Source organism: Myotis daubentonii, chromosome X, assembly GCF_963259705.1.
Source record: "Myotis daubentonii chromosome X, mMyoDau2.1, whole genome shotgun sequence".
Taxonomy (NCBI): Eukaryota; Metazoa; Chordata; class Mammalia; order Chiroptera; family Vespertilionidae; genus Myotis; species Myotis daubentonii.
The window spans coordinates 131,493,831-131,511,357 of NC_081861.1; the positions used below are offsets into that span (position 1 = coordinate 131,493,831).

A 17,527-nucleotide genomic window follows, 5' to 3' on the forward strand; every position below is an offset into this window, starting at 1 on the left:
AACACTGAAACAGAATTAAAGTAGTACCTTTAAAAATGTATATATTTTAAAAATATTTTATTGATTTCAGAGAGGGAGAGGAAGAGATAGAAACATTAATGATTGCTCATGATTGATCGCTTGCATGCCCCCCACTGGGGATTGAGCCCGCAATCCGGGCATGTGCCCTGACAGGGAATCGAACCATGACCTCCTAGTTCATAGGTTGGCACTCAACCACTGAGCCATGTTGGCCGGCGCATCATTGATGTTTCTATCTCTCTCTTCCTCTCTGAAATCCATAAAAACATATATAAAAAGAAAAGCATGGCAATGTGGACATTAAGACATCCAACACAGTGTTCTTTTTTTTTTTTTTTTACAAAAGTACTTGGACATTTTAATGAACTCCCCTCCATGTAGCTTCAGGCTACCAGGATACAGGCCCCACCACCAACACCCTTAATCTTGTCCTCGGCTCTTCTGCTGAAGAACTTGGCCTTTACAATGACAGGCTGCTTTGGGAGCTATCCCTTCCCCAGAACTTTGTAGTAGCCCGATCGCACCACATCAATGATGGGAGCAACTCCAGTCTTGCTTTTGGCAGCATTCACCCGTGTCTGCTCACTGACCAGGGTCCACAGTTTATCAAGGTTGACAGTTGGGCAGAAGCTCTGGTTCCTCTTCAAGTGGTAACGCCTCATACCAACTTTCCCAAAGTTACCTGGGTGATATTTGTCAAAGTTGATCCTGTGATGATGCAGGCCGCCAGCATTCCCGCGGCCCCCCGGGTGCTTCCTGTGCTTGCCGATGCGGCCGTGGCCGTGGCTCACGTGGCCCCGAAGTTTGCGGGTCTTCCTCAGTCTGGATGGCATGTTGGCGGCCGAGTTGCAAGAGCCCAACACAGTGTTCTTATGAAATTACTTTTGTGTTGTCCAAATTTTTAGTGTTACCTATTTTCATGCCTTAATTTCACAAGCATGCATTGTTAATTCAATTAACAAAGAACACTTTATACTAATTTTGCAGTGGCACTATTGTATTCATGTGCCACATTCATTTGATAGGGGCATACAATTTAGCTCAGTCTCACATCACTTTTATACCCTGCAATCTCCATGAAAGAGTTAAAATTGTAGTGTGATATAGCCATTTTGCTCTATCTGGATTAGTGTCTAAGTGCAGTAATGGCGGAGAATATTGGACACTTAATGGCTATTATTATGATTATAATGTGCATACTTTAGCAATAACCAAAATTCTCCATTATGAATTGAACTATAATCTCTACTTAGTAGTTCACGGGTTTAATTTTACAGCTTTATTGAGAACAGGCTTAATTCTTACAGGATCTGGTTAACCTTGTTGAGTGTTAGCTCTAGCCAGCAGAAAGTGCTCATCATAGCTATTAGGAAAGAACAAGATAGATCAATATATGGCATGGCCAAAAGTAGGTTTACAGTTGTGAGTACCTGAAACAGAGCTTATTCTTATATTATCCCATATAGTAAAACCCTAATACGCAAATGGACAACGGCGGAACAACCGTTTGCTATGATGCGCACTGACCACCAGGGGGAGACACTCAATGCAGGAGCTGCCCCCTGGTGGTCAGTGTGCTCCCACAAGGGGAGTGCCGCTCAGCCAGAAGCTGGGCTCACAGGTGGTGAGCGCAGCGGTGGTGGCGGGAGCCTCCCTTTTAGGCAGGTAGTAAGGAGCGAGGGGTCCTGGACTGCGCGAGCCCCAGACTGCGAGAGGGATGTCCAACTGCTGGCTTAGGCCTGCTCCCTGTGGGGTCCTGGATTGCAAGAGGGCGCAGGCTGGGCTGAGGGACCCCCCCCCCACCCCCGTGCACAAATGTCAAGCACCGGGCCTCTAGTCTATACATATAAAAGCCTAAGTGATAGTTATGATCAGACAGTAACTATGGCGCACACTGACCACTAGGGAGCAGACGCTCAACGTAGGAGCTGCCCCCTGGTGGTCAGTGCGCTTCCACAGCCAACCTCCCACGGTCCCTCCCTCCAGCTGGCCGGTCCCAACTGGGACTGGGTGAGATGGCCCCCATCGACCCTGATTGCCAGCCAGGCCGAGGGACTCCACCCATGCACGAATTCGTGCACCAGGCCTCTAGTTATTTATATTATTGTATTATTTGTATTATAACTGTAAACCTATTTTTGCCCACCCCTCTATATCATCACTACTGGAGGAGGGAACAATCCCACAGTAAGTCTGAGTCAGAACAGTCCTACTGACTGTGAATTGGAATGACCTTTATTATGGACAACCTACTGCATTTGAGTAGAAGTCTACAATAAAAGTAAAATGTGTTAAGATTTAACACTATTTCAAAGCAGTTTTAATTCTAACAATAGGAGCCTACATACCAGATAACTGAAATATTTGCAGGCCCTCTTTACCAGAATAGAATTTTTAGTTATTCAGGAAAAACCATTATAACATATCTTACCACTAAAAGTGAGGTTTATTTCTTCAGAATAAATATAACATAGTTTTCCATATTGGAAATAAATCAGGACACATTGAATAAGTGCTGTAAAAAAATAAAGTTTAACAACTGAAATCATAAATGCCTTTATCTAAACAAATCCCATAGTGTGAAGACCAGATAGTTTGATGATTTGTAAGAAATATATAACTGCATGTGATCAAAGCTTGATTACTATAAAGGGTGTCCCAAAAATATATACACACTTTGAATAATTAATTCCAATGGGTTAAATCTGAAAAGAAACATTGAGCTATCAGCAGTTAAAGTGTGTGTGTGTGTGTGTGTATATATATATATATATATATGTATGTATGTATATATATATATAGACACCCTGCATATTTGTCATCATTTTTGGGTACTGTAACATGCATTTTGTAACTTTTTCTTATCAATGTATAGAAGTAATCACTTATTAAAATAGCCTGTTTTCTTCTGAATAAAACTGATTATATAAACTATATCAAAATTTCTACCACTTATAATTTTAAAAGCCAAAAACAAAATTTGCTAAAATTAAACTCCCCTATTTTATAGTTGAAAAATGTTTACTTAAAAATGGAGGAAAAAATTTAGTACCAGAAAGAGCAACCCTATCAAATTATTTAAATTATAGAAGCAGAGTCCTAGCTTTTATAGCAAAGCAGTCGAAGGAAATAAAATATTGCAAGTTGAATGTAATCATTAGTTTTCTTTTGGTAAACCTTTAACATGTTCTAAAATCCTCTTTATAACACTATTTTGATCGTGGAAAACCATCTTGGGTATAGCGCATTTGAAAGCACTGTGAGTACAAGTATAACTGCTGCTTTATTTCCTAAAAGCTTCTCTAGTTTAACATTTCACAAATTACAAATTGAGATTTCCCACTTTTGAGTATATAAGGAAACTGTGATGATGTACCTGAGTCTGCCATAGCAGAGCACAACCTCCTGCTAAGACTGGTCAACTCAGCTGAGGATTTGACATACTTGCCACAAACTGCTATAACCATAAAAAAGTAGATGTTATTTCTTGTATAATATTGCTCCATGCACCTAAAGCAGGCTTTAAAGACTTAGTTTGATGTTCTACTACCTTTCAACTATCTCTGTATTTGATTTCATGTGCATAAACATGCCACACAGGTCATTCATCCTTTACAGCCTACAGGGTGCATCAGGCCTTGGATGCCACCGAGCAGCTCAGAGAAATGTCTCAAACACGTAAAATGTTTCCAAGAGCCTCATTTCTGTGCTTCTTAGTGTCATCATTTTCCTTAGAAATGTGCATAAGAGAAACATCTGATTTCACAGGATTATTTGTGTTCCCCTAGGGACTTGGCTCCTCTTAATTTGGCAGTGTGGAAAGGAAGTGGGCAGTGAGTACCGACTGAACAGCAGAGGAGGCACTTGTAACTAGAAAGATACTGTCAGCCAAGGATGATAGTGGTTCGGCAAAAAGTAAAAAGCACCAGAATTCTCAACTGCATCAGTACATTAGTCCAGTGCATTTCACCCTTAAAGACCATTGTAACTTCCATGGAGTCTAGACCAGCAGGTATGGGGCAGGGCCCGAGACCCTGCATTTCTAACAAACTCCCAGGACAGGCAGCTCATACTGGTTCCTGAGCCAGCAGTGAGTAGTGTGATGAAGTATGTGCATATTTGAACATTCTGTGAAGTTTATGTGTGTTTATTATGCTCAGTGTACCTTGTTGGCTAAGCCCTAGGCATGTATTACTCAGAAATTTTCCACCAAACATGGTTACAAATCATTTTGCCCTTTAAAGGAGTAACACTTCAGTTACCTGTATAATTTACAAAAGAACATTTTACTCCTTGATGAATCCATAAAAATACAGCCTATTTTTATGCTGTGTATAGTCTTATTTTATCCTTTTTTCCCCCCTCACAGGGCAATGCACAATTAGGTTGTTTTTAAATGCAATGAGTATCACATAAAATTGACAGTAACAACAGTAACATTCTTCTATTGTCACTTTAGGTTTTTAACTTTCTCTGAAACCTTTTTTTGGTATTTATTCAACATTCACCAATAACAATTTTAGAGCATATACTAAGAGCCAAGCACTGTCATATCCTGATCTGCTTATATCTAGGATTTTCAGCAACTTCAAAACATTTAGCAAGTTTCTATCCCTCCAGCAAATTCTGTTTGAACAAATAAACAAACCTTTCCCTTTAATAGCATTATTTCAGAAACTGCCAATTATCATCTGTGAACCCAAACTCAGTAATCAGCAACTGTGGCAACACAGTGGAAATCTCTTGATAACGAGTCAGTGGTTTCATGAGTATGTGAGTTTATTTTTCAATCCTCACCCAAGGATACATTTTTCCATTGATTTTCAGAGTAGAGAAGAGGGGGAGAGATAGAAAGAGAGAAACATCGATGTGTCTTGGTTGCCTCCCAGGTAGGGGATCCAGCCTGCAACTGAGATATGTGCCCTTGACTGGAATTGAACCCAGGACCTCTCAGTCTGAGGGCCGACACTCTATCCACTGAGCCAAACTGGCTAGAGTATGTGAGTTTATTGCTACAATTCAAGTCATCCTAGCTGAGGACAGCCTGGCTCACTCACACATGTGTATCCCAAACTACAAACATAAGAATAATGAACGCTTGGACCCACACTCAGTTCTCTCGTTGACTATACATTTGTCAGAAGACCACAGGCTAATGTGTATATTTTTCTTATAAAGAATTGTCTTAATTCTATTCCCCTTTATGAAATAAAGGCTCCTTGAAAAATATGAAGGGTTTGGGAAGCAAATGCCTTAGAAGTTAAGCCACCATGTTCTTTTAAAATGACCATCTTCTAGTTTAGCAGAATGCAAGTAGGACTGATCAATGACGTTCCATAAGTTGTACTCAGAGGAACACAATTTTATGAGGACTGACAGTTTAATTAAGACAAAGTTATTTCTATGTGGTGACAATTTAAACAAGAACAAGAGACTTTAAGGTTATCTGGCTTTTGATGGTCATTAATACAAAAAAAATGAGAGGCCCTGCTTTTTATAAGCCATGATGAGAAATTTAGAAAAACAGTATTATTATATGTGGTATAGTTAAAAAGAAATGAGAAAGAAAAGGCCCCAGAGAAAAAAATATTTCTGCACAGTGCTTCTCGTCAAATTGTGTGATTTAAAAAAGAAAGAAAAAGACTTTTTACTGACTTTTGAAGACAGAGGGAGGGAGAGGGAGACAGAGGGAAACATCAATGTGAAAGAGAAACATTGATCAGCTGCTTCTTGCACACTCCCTATTGGGGATGGAAGCCTGAGAAACCCATGCATGTGCCCTGACCAGGAATCGAAGTGACAACCTTTTGGTTAACTGGACAATGCCCAACCAAATGAACCACACCGGCCAGGGCAAATCTCGTGATGCTTATACCTTTAAAATCAACATGATTATTTTATCTTTTGGCCTCCAGATGGAATTGTAGAAAATACTTACCAAGAAAACAGTTCCAAAAGTGCTTCCTCTTAAGTTCTTTGGTACTATTTGGTAATTTTGATAGTTATCAATCCATTAAATACTTTAACATAAGTGTATCAACAAAAGTGCAACAAGAAGTACAAATGTTTAGAAAACGACAGTTGAAGATTTGTGATCTCACAGAAACAAAATTCTAAAATTTTACTTGTGTTTCTGTGGCTAAGATATCAATATTGACCATAAGAACATCATCTCTAACTAGATTTATATTAAAGGAATATTACATAAAGCATCCCTTTTTAATGATTAGAATAACTGTTCTATATATTTTTTAAAGAGGCAAGTTTCAATGTGAAAAAAGAATAATTTTGAGTTTCATAAAGTTATACTCTTTGTGCCTTTTGATTCAACGAGGGTTACCAGCTAGAATTTAATGTCAGTTACAGAATGTTAAGGATTCTTATTTAAGTAAACAGTTAATTTTCTTCCTGCAGCAATTTCTCTATTTCCTTATCCCAGTTTTCATCTCGTTTCTCTGATTCTGTCACCACTTCATATTCTTGAAGTTCCTGCTGTAGTTCCTTTTCCCAATCTGTAGAATCATCTAAAAGAAACAGATGAGAAGGAAAAGATTCTCTCTGAATTTATCATGCTGGCTTCAACAATTCAACTATACTTACCTGTGTAAGTCCTAGCCATGATCATTTTGATTATCTTAGGCTTCCTCACCATGTGTGCTCAGAAAAATTGAGCAAATTTTAACAGTAACCAAGAGAAATGATTAAAAGATAAATCGGTTAATTGTAGAACCAAAGGTATCAGATGTTGTCAGTAGATTTGGGGTATTATTTTGCTTTACCTAGACCTCTGCTTTTCCTTCAATTTAACTGGATAATTGATAATTAATATTTGGTTGCAAATTAATTTTTACCATTAACAATGATGATAATGATAGCAAAGACAGCGAACATTTCTTGAGCACTTACTAAGTTAGGCACTGCACCAACCATTCTCTACCTATCACTTTTTTTCTTCCTTAGAATAATCCATTGACTAGATACCACTGTTGTGTACATTTTACAGATGGGGAAATGGAGGCTGAGAGAGGTTAAGGGACTTGCCCAAGATCACACAGCTTGACAGCGAGACATACATATGGAACCAGATCTGCAGGTTCCACAGCCTGTGCTTAACCACTTTAGCAGTAATCTCCCTAGAACAGGGGTGGGGTACATAAGGCCCACAAAATCATTCTGTCTGGCCCTGCCAAGGCAACCGATGGTAGGACTCGAAATTCAATAAATCTAGGAGCTTTTTTCATAACAACATAAATTAATAAAGTGAATTATTTTAAATGAACGATGTTATAAATATCCAAATGGCCCTTGGCAGAACAAAGGTTCCTCACTCCTGCCTGAAAGTGACAAGAAGTCAGGCAGTCTCTTGCTGAAGCCTGGCCCCTCATGTGGGCTCCATCTGAGCTCTCACACTTGTCTTCCATGTTGAGGTTTAGAGCTGCAACTTTCCACTTGAACACTCAATATACCTGTGTGTGTATGTATGCAAAGAACAAAGCATCTGCAGTGCAGTGTTATAAAATGGTGAGAAAACAAAATAAACCAGCTATTTAAAAACTAAAGCTTTTAAAAATAAGCAAACTTAAGAGCTATAGAGAAAATAATCACCAAATGTTTTAATTTTTTTGCAGCAGTGACCTCAAGGGAAAATAAGTGTGTTGCGTAACAACCAATCAATCCCAGAAATGTTTACTAATTGCTTACTGGGGACCAGGCTCCATGTTAGGTACTGTAGGGGACAACCGGACAAGGTGTAACGGCCCTTGAGGAACTTACAGTTTAGCTGGAGAGCCAAGACAACTACTATAGAAAAGAACATTAAGTGGCCCAAATTACAAGTAGGGCAGGGATTCAGAGAAAGAACAGCTCTCTGGAACAGCCAGGAGCTAGCCTTTGGGAGGCGGGCCAGTTTTCTGACTGGTGTTTTCTGCACAACCTATAGGAACAGCCAACTCGGTAAATTGTAAGTCTCAGAAGGCTTTAAGAAACACTCTTCATCTAATGATGAGCTCAGGCCTTTTTTTTTTTTTTTTTAAGATTTTTAGTTGATTTTTACAGAGAGAGGAAGGGAGAGGGAGAGAGATAAACATCGATGAAAAGGGAAACATCGATAGGCTGCCTCCTATACACCCCCATTGGGGATTTAGCTCACAACCCAGGCATGTGCCCTGACCAGGAATCAAACTGGCAGCCTTTTGGTGCATGGGTCGTCACTCAACCACTGAGCCACACCGACAGGCAGCCTTTGCTTTTTATCTAGTAGAAAGCCAGTAATTTGTCCTGATATGTCAAAGAAAGAAACCCCCGCTTGCACTTTTTTTCCAAATTACTTTCGTATTTTAGAGGCAGCCTGCTTCTTCCCAGAAGCAATGCTTTTGTGGCACACAGCAGCTGGTAAAGGAAGCTTCTAGATACAAGCATAAACCTAAGGAGGATGCCTGCTTTTAAAGCAGAGCGCCAGAGGGCAACGTCTCCACATGAAAGGTGTACTTGCTTTCTTCTCTAATCCTGGCCACTTGTCCTTGGGCTGAGAGGCCTGGGATGCATCACTGGGCCTCAGTTTCTCCTCTCTATGCTTCTGTGCATGTTTAGAGCACAGGGGCGTGAGATCTGGTCATGCGTGCTAGAATCCTTCTAGTGAACAGAGAAACAATTCTAATGCAAAAGTGATAGCATATTTTTGTACACCTGCTTCATAATAACGACCTACAATAAACATCAGAATTGGGGAACAGAAGAGTTATTTTGCTTTGTACCTTCTAATACGGTTGTCTCCTCCTGCTTTTTGTCAAGCACCAGTTGTTCCATTTCCTTCCTCAGATCCTCCTGATCTAAGTTACAGGCATCGAAAGCGTCACTGACAAACTCAGAAACGCCTGGGCTGGTAGAGATCTCCTCTTCATCCTGAAATGCAACAAACAAGCTCTGGAAACAGTTTTCTAAGCAACCTTTATAGGCTAGACTTCTTGTTCATGGTCACCTCACAGTTTAATACAACATCATTTTCGTTTCCTCCCTCTGCTAATCCAATAATCACTGCTCTCCAAGCTTCTAACCTGCACAGTTGATTGGTAATGAAACAAGTTACAACCTGAATCTATTGTATTCATTCACAGTTTGGATCACTCCAATCATTCTGTCCAATCCCCGATGAGCACACCTAGAATGATTTATGCCAGGGAATCCCCTCGAGTCTGAGCTGTAGGTCCTTAACTATACAAGTACTGGACCCCTCTTCTTCAGATAAGACCTGTATTCATAAGTCATTTGAAATGGTATCTCAGATAGTTAACACAGTGACTTCATTTCCAGGCATCAACTACTAGGTACAATGTAAAACTGTATTACCTCTTGAGTTTTAAGCTGAGATTTGATTACGACAGGTGGCGTTTTGGGCCGTACTGCCTCTAAGGAGTGAGAATAAAAGAGACAATAATTGCTTGATTCAATTCTAAATACACATAACAATGACAACTAAAAAATCAACAAGTTTAATTATACTAGACACTTTACAGAAATGAACTTTTAATGTTATGTTTTCACTTTTTACATTATTATAAGAAATAGCCAGGTGAAACCATCTCAACCTCTTCCTTTTGGGGATTTCTTAAACATGTCATCATATTCGATGCGCCTTATACAAGACTGTCAGCAGGAAATAAATTTTTTTACTTCAGTGTTAGCAAAATCCATCAAAGAATAGTTCTGCTCTTTCTTTTAGGATAACGAGAATTAAGTTATTTACCAAGTTTTCATCTTGTCACAAATGCTGGAAAGTTCAAAGTAAAGTGCAATGCTCAATTACAGCTTCTCCTTTAATCATGGCTACATTTTGCTATCTTATAAACCTTACTAGATAATACAGTCTTTAATGAGCCCTGTCTTACGCCCTTTTTGTTACAAGGGCAGTATTTGGTAAAATTGCATTTTCCAAAAAATTTAATAAAAGGAAATACAAACGAATGATAGGCACTTGGATTCATATACACATCTACATATAAAATGCCAATTTTCACTGTGCAGAGCAATGTCATTACATAAGTGGTCTGAACAACCCGACCCTTAGGACACACCAGTATGCATAATTATTTAAAATTCCATGAATGGAAAAGTCTCCAGTTGTAAATAGTACCTATACAATGCAGATAGTCATGAAATGTCAAAAATATAACAAAATAGCCTAGCTGGTGTGGGTCAGTGGTTGAGCATTGACCCTTGAACCAAGAAGTCACTGGTTCACTGGTTCAATTCCTGGTCAGGGCACATGCCTGGGTTTTGGTCTTGATCTCCAGTACAGGGTGTGCAGGAGGCAGCCAATCAATGATTATCTCTCTTCATTAATGTTTCTCTCTCTCTCCCTCTCCCTTCCTCTCTCTGAAATTAATACAAACGTATTTAAAAACAGAACAAAACAAAACCTGAAGAAAGAAAAAGATAGCAAAGTAAAGGAAAGCTTGGTGAAGACTTGTGAGTTGGGTCAGAGAGAGCATTATCTTCTGGAAAGAAGAGTTTTCCTATAAATGAGATGACATTTCTGGTACATACAAGATGACAAGCTCATGAGGGTCTCTACATTAAGAATATTTTACAAGTAACTCTCCTTTTCACAGCGAGTTCTCTGTATATACCTGTCAGTGGCAACGCATCATCTCTGCCATGGCTCTTCTCTTTTTCGGCAGCCTGCTGCTGGGCGGCCAGAGCAGTGAGCTGGGCTGACTGCTTAATCAGGGACACACGGTAAAAGTAGTTCCTCCAAAACACTTCTTCCTTCACGCTTTTAAAGACAAACAACAACACATTTGAGCATGCAGGCACACAGATGCATGCAGGAGTTATACGTTGCATGGACATTGGAGCATATGATTTGTAGGGGCATTTGTAAATCCAAGAAAGGCTCCAATAAGTTCTTACTTGCTTTTTTTGTTTGTTAATATATTTTTATTGATTTCAGAGAGAAAGGGAGAGGGAGAGAGAGATAGAAACATGAATGATGAGAGAGAATCATAGATTGGCTGCCTCCTACATGCCCCCTGCTGGGGATTGAGCCCGAAACTTGAGCATGTGCCCTGGCCAGGAATTGAACCATGACCTCCTGGTTCATAGGTTGAGCCACCCCAGCTGGGCTTATTTGCTTTCGAAATGAAAGCTGAATAACAGGGTAAAAGAAAATTTTTAGATATTTTAATGATACCAAATTGCCTACAGCAAAAGAAGACTGGGTGCTGCTGTGAAAGCAGCATGATCAGCTGGGAGACTGGAAACAGAGCCAGGACCCCACCAATTATTTGCTGTTTACTGAAGAAATAAGAGCTTCCAAGCAGTGAAAAGAAAAGATTGTGGGTGTTGTTCCTTATGAAAGGAAATGTTTGGTAGCTTGCAAATAACTAGCAATCTGTAGGAGTCAGCATTGAGGTGGGAATGGTTGATAATGCAACATGTGAATCTGAACTGGATCCTTTCGCTAAAAAAGATATTATTGGGACATATGGTAAAACCAGAATAGGGTCTGAGAATTAAGAGAGTAAAAACCCAGAAGTGACATTTCCTGATTTGGGTGGTTACATAGTTGTTATGCAGAAAAATCCTTGTTTGTAGAAAATACACACTAAAATAATCATGAATGATGGAGCATCAGAATGACTCAGAAAAATGACAAAGAAAAAGTTCTTTAGACTGTACTTCTCACCTTTCTATAAATTTGCTGATTGTTTCAAGATAAACATTGATGACTATGCTCACCTCAGAGCAATTAAATAAAAACATCCTTTAAACAAAAGACTCAACAAAAACACAGAATGTACCCCACCCCCCACCCCCGCCCTGCCCAAATCCCCAAACCAAGGACAGCCAAAGAACAGCTTTGGTGACTTGTGGGATATGTGTGGTGTTTTGTGTTCTTTTTTTTTTTTTTTTTTTGCCTGGAGGAGTTGTTTGTTTTATGTTCTAAAAATGCTTTGCTAGTAAAAATGACAAGAGTTTACCTCCTGCTTTATTAGAAGGTTCTTAGAATGGGGGAAAATCAAGGAAGAAAGTATGACAGAAAAACTTGGAAAGAAGAAAATCAGTGAGAACTAAGAAAACACTGAGGACCAGGCTTGTGAATGAGGACAGGGCTTGCCTTAGAAGGGATATCAGAACACAGGGTGATCATGTCTGTAAATGGCCAAACTGGGCCAGGAAGCTAGCTTTTAAAGTGCCACAGGCAAAATGAAAGATTATTTCCACAAACTAGGCCAGGTAACAAGCTGACATGATGCTAGATACAGCCACCTTTTCTTTCATTAAACCCACCAACATTTACTGAGCGCACATGCACTAGGCCCCATGCTAGGTGCTGGGGGGCAGGTTAAGGGGTGGATAAGTCAACTCAGGTGGTCACAGCTATAATGACCTCTTAGTTGCTCAGTTCTCATCAAGTGCCAAGAAGCATTTCCCAAACTCATGTGGCCTCAGAAGTCTCTTTTTCTTATAGCACCTCTTGGAAGTAATTTGGCAGGAGGGAGACTTGGTTTAACAGCAGTTAGTAAGGACTTACAGCTGACTACAAGTTTAGCCTAGAAATATCAGTGTGCTACAGCTGCTGGAAGAGCTAATGAAATCTTAGGCTGCATTAAAAAGCACACAAGATTCACTACAGTGTGCTCTTCTGCAATCAGACAACACACCATAGCCACTTTGGAAAACTTGCTTTCAGAAGGTAATCACTGGGAAGGTGAGGGGTACATAGACACCTGGGGAACAAATGCAGAACCTAGGGCGTTTACCCGAGTAAATTCAGGGGCCTTAAATCAAAACATCACAGCCATACAAAAGTGAGATTAACTTTCCCATGAGGTAGTGAGTGGCCTGAATATTTTCAAGGTCACTTTTTGTTGTTGTTAATCCTCACCAGAGCTTATTTTTTCCATTGATTCTTTAGAGATAATGTAAGGGAGGGGGAGAGACAAAGAAAGAAACATCAACGTGAGAGACACATTGACTGGTTGCCTCCCACACTCATCCCGACCGGGGGCCAGGGGTCAAGCTTATGACCAAGATATATGCTCTTGATGGCAATTGAACCCGAGACCCTTCAGTCCACAGGTTGACGCTCTAATCATTGAACACCCAGCTAGTGCTCAAGGTCACTTTTAATTCTGAACTCTATGAAATGTCCAAAATGAACAGTGTACTATCTACAGTGGATCATTGGCAATGTTTGCTCTCTTAATAAAAACAAATATCTGGCCCTGGCCAATGTGGCTCAGTTAGCTGTGCATTGTCCCATGCACCAAGGGGTCACCAGTTCGATTCCTGGTTGGGTCACATGCCTGGGTTGGGGGCTTGATCCCCAGTAGGGAGGTGTGTAGGAGGTAGCTGATCAATGTTTTCCTCTCTCACATCGATATTTCTCTCCCCCCTCCCCACTTCCCCTTCCTCTCTCTAAAATCAATAAAAATATATTTAAAACAAACAAACACACACAAACATCTGGATTATTTTCTTTTCCTAGAGTCCTCTCCCTCTTTTTTAAAAAATATATTTTTATTGATTTCAGGGAAGGGAGAGGGAGAGAAAGAAAATCAATGATGAGAGAGAACCATTGATTGGCTGCCTCCTGCACTCCCCCTACAGGGGATCGAGCCTGCAACCCTGGGCATGTGCCCTTGAGCGGAATCGAACCTGGGACCCTTTGGTCCACAGGCTGATGCTTTATCCACTGGGCCAAACCAGCTAGGGCAGTCCTCTCCCACTTGATGTAAGAAGCAGTCACAGGCACACCGCAGAAATATTTGGTTACCCTCTGATGGGAGTCACAATGCAGATGACATAGTAAAGGTTCTAAGGAGCCTTACAATAAAAATCCATCCCAAACATTTATTTGATCACTTATGCTCCAAGGACTATTTTAAGGCATTAGTATGCTGTGAACAGCCTCTAGGAAAGAATGGGCATACGTACAAGTCTATGTCCCAGGAAAGAATTGTGATTTCCCTACTGTCACTAGAGTAAAGGCCTCAGAGGGTGCCTCTGACGTACCAACAAGGCCCTGTCTCTTGCCAGCACTGCCATCATAGGGAAGTGCTAATAAACTAAAAAGCATTTTGCAATACAGAGAATATGTTTTCTCTTCTAAATTGTTCCTGCTTAGTGATGGCTTCTGCTCAGAAAAAGTGTCTCAAATGATCAAAGTTGCATTTCTGCATGTCAGAAGGAAAGCGCCTTATTTATGTGTGATGGCTCATTTTTGTTTTGTTTTATTATGGAAATTTCAACCAAAGTGGAGAGACTAGAAAAAAGAGCGCCACGTACCCGGGACCTAACTTTAAGAAATACTACCATTGCCCTGGCTGGTTTGGCTCTGTGGACAGAACATTGGCTTGTGGACTGAAGGGTCCCGGGTTCAATACCCATCAAGGGCACACGCCTGGGTTGTAAGCTCGATCCCCAGTAGAGGGCGTGCAGGAGGCAGCCAATTGATTATTCTCTCTCATCACTGACGTGTCTCTCTCTGTCTCTCTCTGTCTCTCTCTCTCTTCCTCTCTGAAATCAATAAAAATATATTAAAAAAAATAAAAGAAAAGAAATGCCACCATTTTGCAAGTCATGTTTCATCTATGCTTATTCCCCTGCACACAACACTTTTCTTTGGGAGGAGGTTGGAACATTTTAAGGCAATGACAGATATCAGATCCTTTCATCTATAAATACTTCAGTAAGCATTTCTAACTGATAAAGACTTATAAAATCAACCCTAATTTCTAAAAGCATCCCTAACAGAAATAGCAGTAGGAAAGTAGAATTATATTACTCAACTAGATGCCTGGTGCACGACATTCGTGCACTGGGGGTTGTGGGGGTCCCTCAGCCCAACCTGCACCCTCTCCAATCTGGGAGCCCTCTCCAATTGGGAGTTTCTGTCTGTCTTTGCAATCATATGAGCGAACTGTCTGAGACCCCCAACTCAGTTTGGTTTGTTGCTCACAGAATAACAGAGGAATTTTTTTTTCTTTGCTTCATTGGTGGAGATTTCCTGGAAGTTTTAGGATATCTTCCCTTTAATTTTTCGTAGACACTCTGATTTTACTTATGTCTCTCACCTTTGCTTTCCTTCCATCCCCCATCGCAACAGTAACTTGCTCCAGGCTCACTTTGCTCTAGTGTCTAGGAGAGCCGTCTGCCAAGGGGAGTGCCTTTGGGCAGAGGAAAAGCCTCAGGTGGGAAAGAGGACAAGAACACTGTGGCCTGAGAGCAGAGCAGAGTGCAGGGAAGGCAGCAGCTGGTCCTGATGGGCCTCACAGACGTTAACTTAAACACACTCTACCTTTTAAGCAGGGAGGAAACAGCACATCTCAGCCCCACCCCAAATTTCCTAAGTCCCACTCTTCGATTCTATGGCACCCTGTGTGTGGGGGGGGGTGTGGGTGTGTGTGAGAGAAAAAGAGAGAGAGAGAGAGAGAGAGAGAGAGAGTGAGTGTGAGTGTGTGTGTGTGTATGGTGCTGAAGGGCCATAGAGCCCATTTTTATGAAAAGAGTCTGAGACTTTCCTGGCCCCCATTCCATAATTCTTCCCTGATACTGTGCACACCACTGAGGCCATTAGAAAACCCAAATACAGCCCAGTCAGCATGGCTCAGGTGGTTGAGCATCAACCTATGAACCAGGAGGTCACAGTTCGATTCCTGGTCAGGGCACATGACCAGGTTGTGGGCTCGATCCCCAGTAGGGGACATACAAGAGGCAGCCTATCAATGATTTTCTCTCATCATTCATGTTTCTATCTCTCTCTCCCTTTCCTCTCCTCTCTGAAATCAATAAAAATATATTTTGTTAAAGAAAGAAAATGCAAATACACGTTTCATGAGCAGCGCCACTCAGGCTTGCAAACACAGTGCTTACAGTTTAGGAACAAGGGCGAATCTCATCCTGCTCAGCAGTTCATCCTCTTGGAGCATGACCAGGGCAACAGGGTACATCTGATCAAAGTCAAAATGAAACTGCACGCCAATTGGAGGATCACGAAGGAAGTTCCTCTTGTCCTTTGATGAAAAGGGGAAAAACCACAAAACACAATTAATATGTACCAATGCATCACTGATTTGATGAATATTGAATTCTCCTAAAGACTTCACTGCAGAGTCCACTGAGCTATTGTTAACCTGTCCACTTCAGAGAGAGCAGAGAAAGACCGATCCTTTCATATATTTTTAAGTCTCAACTGGAGAGCCTTGAGGAAATTCAATTATGCAATTAGTTAAAATTATATAGTTTGAAATCATATGAACTCGTTTGTTTTAGTGGGCACTGTTAGGTATGTGAAAAATAGTGTAGATAATCTTAGAAACATTCTAACCCAAAATTGAAGTCAGCTAACCATGGTGGTCATATCAGAAAAGCAAGTCTGGCTGGCGTGGCTCAGTGGTTGACCTATGAACCAGGAGGTCACGGTTTGATTCCCAGTCAGGGCATATAGTCAGGTTGCAGTCTCTATCCCCTGGGGTGTGCAGGAGGCAGCCAATCAATGATTCTCTCTAATCATTGATGTTTCTATTTCTCTCTCCCTCTCCCTTCCTGTCTAAAAATAAAAATATTAAAAAGAAAAGCAAAACCCACCATGCAATTCACTTCTCAAGTGTGTATAGACCATGCATGCATTCGTCTCACACCTCTCTATAGAAGGCCAAGGCCTAGGCTCTGCCTGACAAATGTCTGCAAAGCTCCACAGGTCAGTTAGGGCCCAGGAATGTGATGGTGACAGAGAGACATAGTGCAGCTTCTTCACAGAGCATGGCCAGGCTGGAAAAAGGCCTGTTATTGTTGCTTCAGTCAACAAGTCTTTGCTCAGCCATAGTGTTAGGGCCTGGGCCCATAGCTGACATTCTGGCTTCTTTGTCACAATACTGTGAAGTGAGCACTTCCATCCTCACTTTACAGATGAGGAAAATGGATCAGGGAAGCAAAATGGCTTGTCTAAGGTTGGGTATGTGCTATAGCGAGTGGCAGGGTCAGGACTCCGGGCCTCCCCTTCCGGGGTCAAGTATTCCTCCCAATCCAGTACAACCCCAATGGGCTGCTATGCATCTCACAAGCTCTGTCCACTTTAATCTAGGACTTTATTCTACATGATGAACACTGTCACAGGTGTGACAACTCTACAGGGACAGCAAGATATAGAGATCCTGCCACTATGAACTTATGCAGAGCCTCCACCTTTCTCACATAACCCTCTCAGCTGCTCACTCCTGCAAACTGCCTCCTGCAAGTTTCCAATGGAAAAGGTGTGGTGCTAGGATGCTTGCAGTGGACAGGAGGATCCTATATAATAAAGAGCTAATATGCTAATTAGACCAAACGGTGGAACGACCTTCCGGAACCACCAGTGGGTGGGAGGCGGGGCCGCTGGAGCCTCTGTGGGACGATAGATTTGGGGGGGGGGGCATGGAGGGGCTCCAGGATTGATGCCCTGCAGAGGGTGGCAGCAGCCGGGGCTGTGAGGGCTGAGACCCTTGCACGAATTTCATGCATCGGG

General features: G+C 41.3%; 1 protein-coding gene and 1 pseudogene across 1 annotated transcript in view; both read right to left on the reverse strand.

Moving 5' to 3' along the window:
* Positions 1 to 376: 376 nt before the first annotated feature.
* Positions 377 to 888, reverse strand: LOC132224575 (large ribosomal subunit protein uL15-like; annotated as a pseudogene).
* A 1,560-nt stretch (positions 889 to 2,448) lies between these two features.
* The window catches only part of SYAP1 (synapse associated protein 1), a 29,772-nt gene continuing 14,693 nt past the window's right edge, over positions 2,449 to 17,527 (reverse strand). Inside the window, exons 5-9 of the mRNA XM_059679751.1 lie at positions 15,898 to 16,037; positions 10,647 to 10,792; positions 9,367 to 9,425; positions 8,775 to 8,922; positions 2,449 to 6,545 (exon numbers count right to left, since the gene is read on the reverse strand). Coding sequence (XP_059535734.1) covers positions 6,418 to 6,545; positions 8,775 to 8,922; positions 9,367 to 9,425; positions 10,647 to 10,792; positions 15,898 to 16,037 — 621 coding nt within the window. The 3' untranslated portion in view covers positions 2,449 to 6,417. The remainder of the gene's footprint in view (positions 6,546 to 8,774; positions 8,923 to 9,366; positions 9,426 to 10,646; positions 10,793 to 15,897; positions 16,038 to 17,527) is intronic.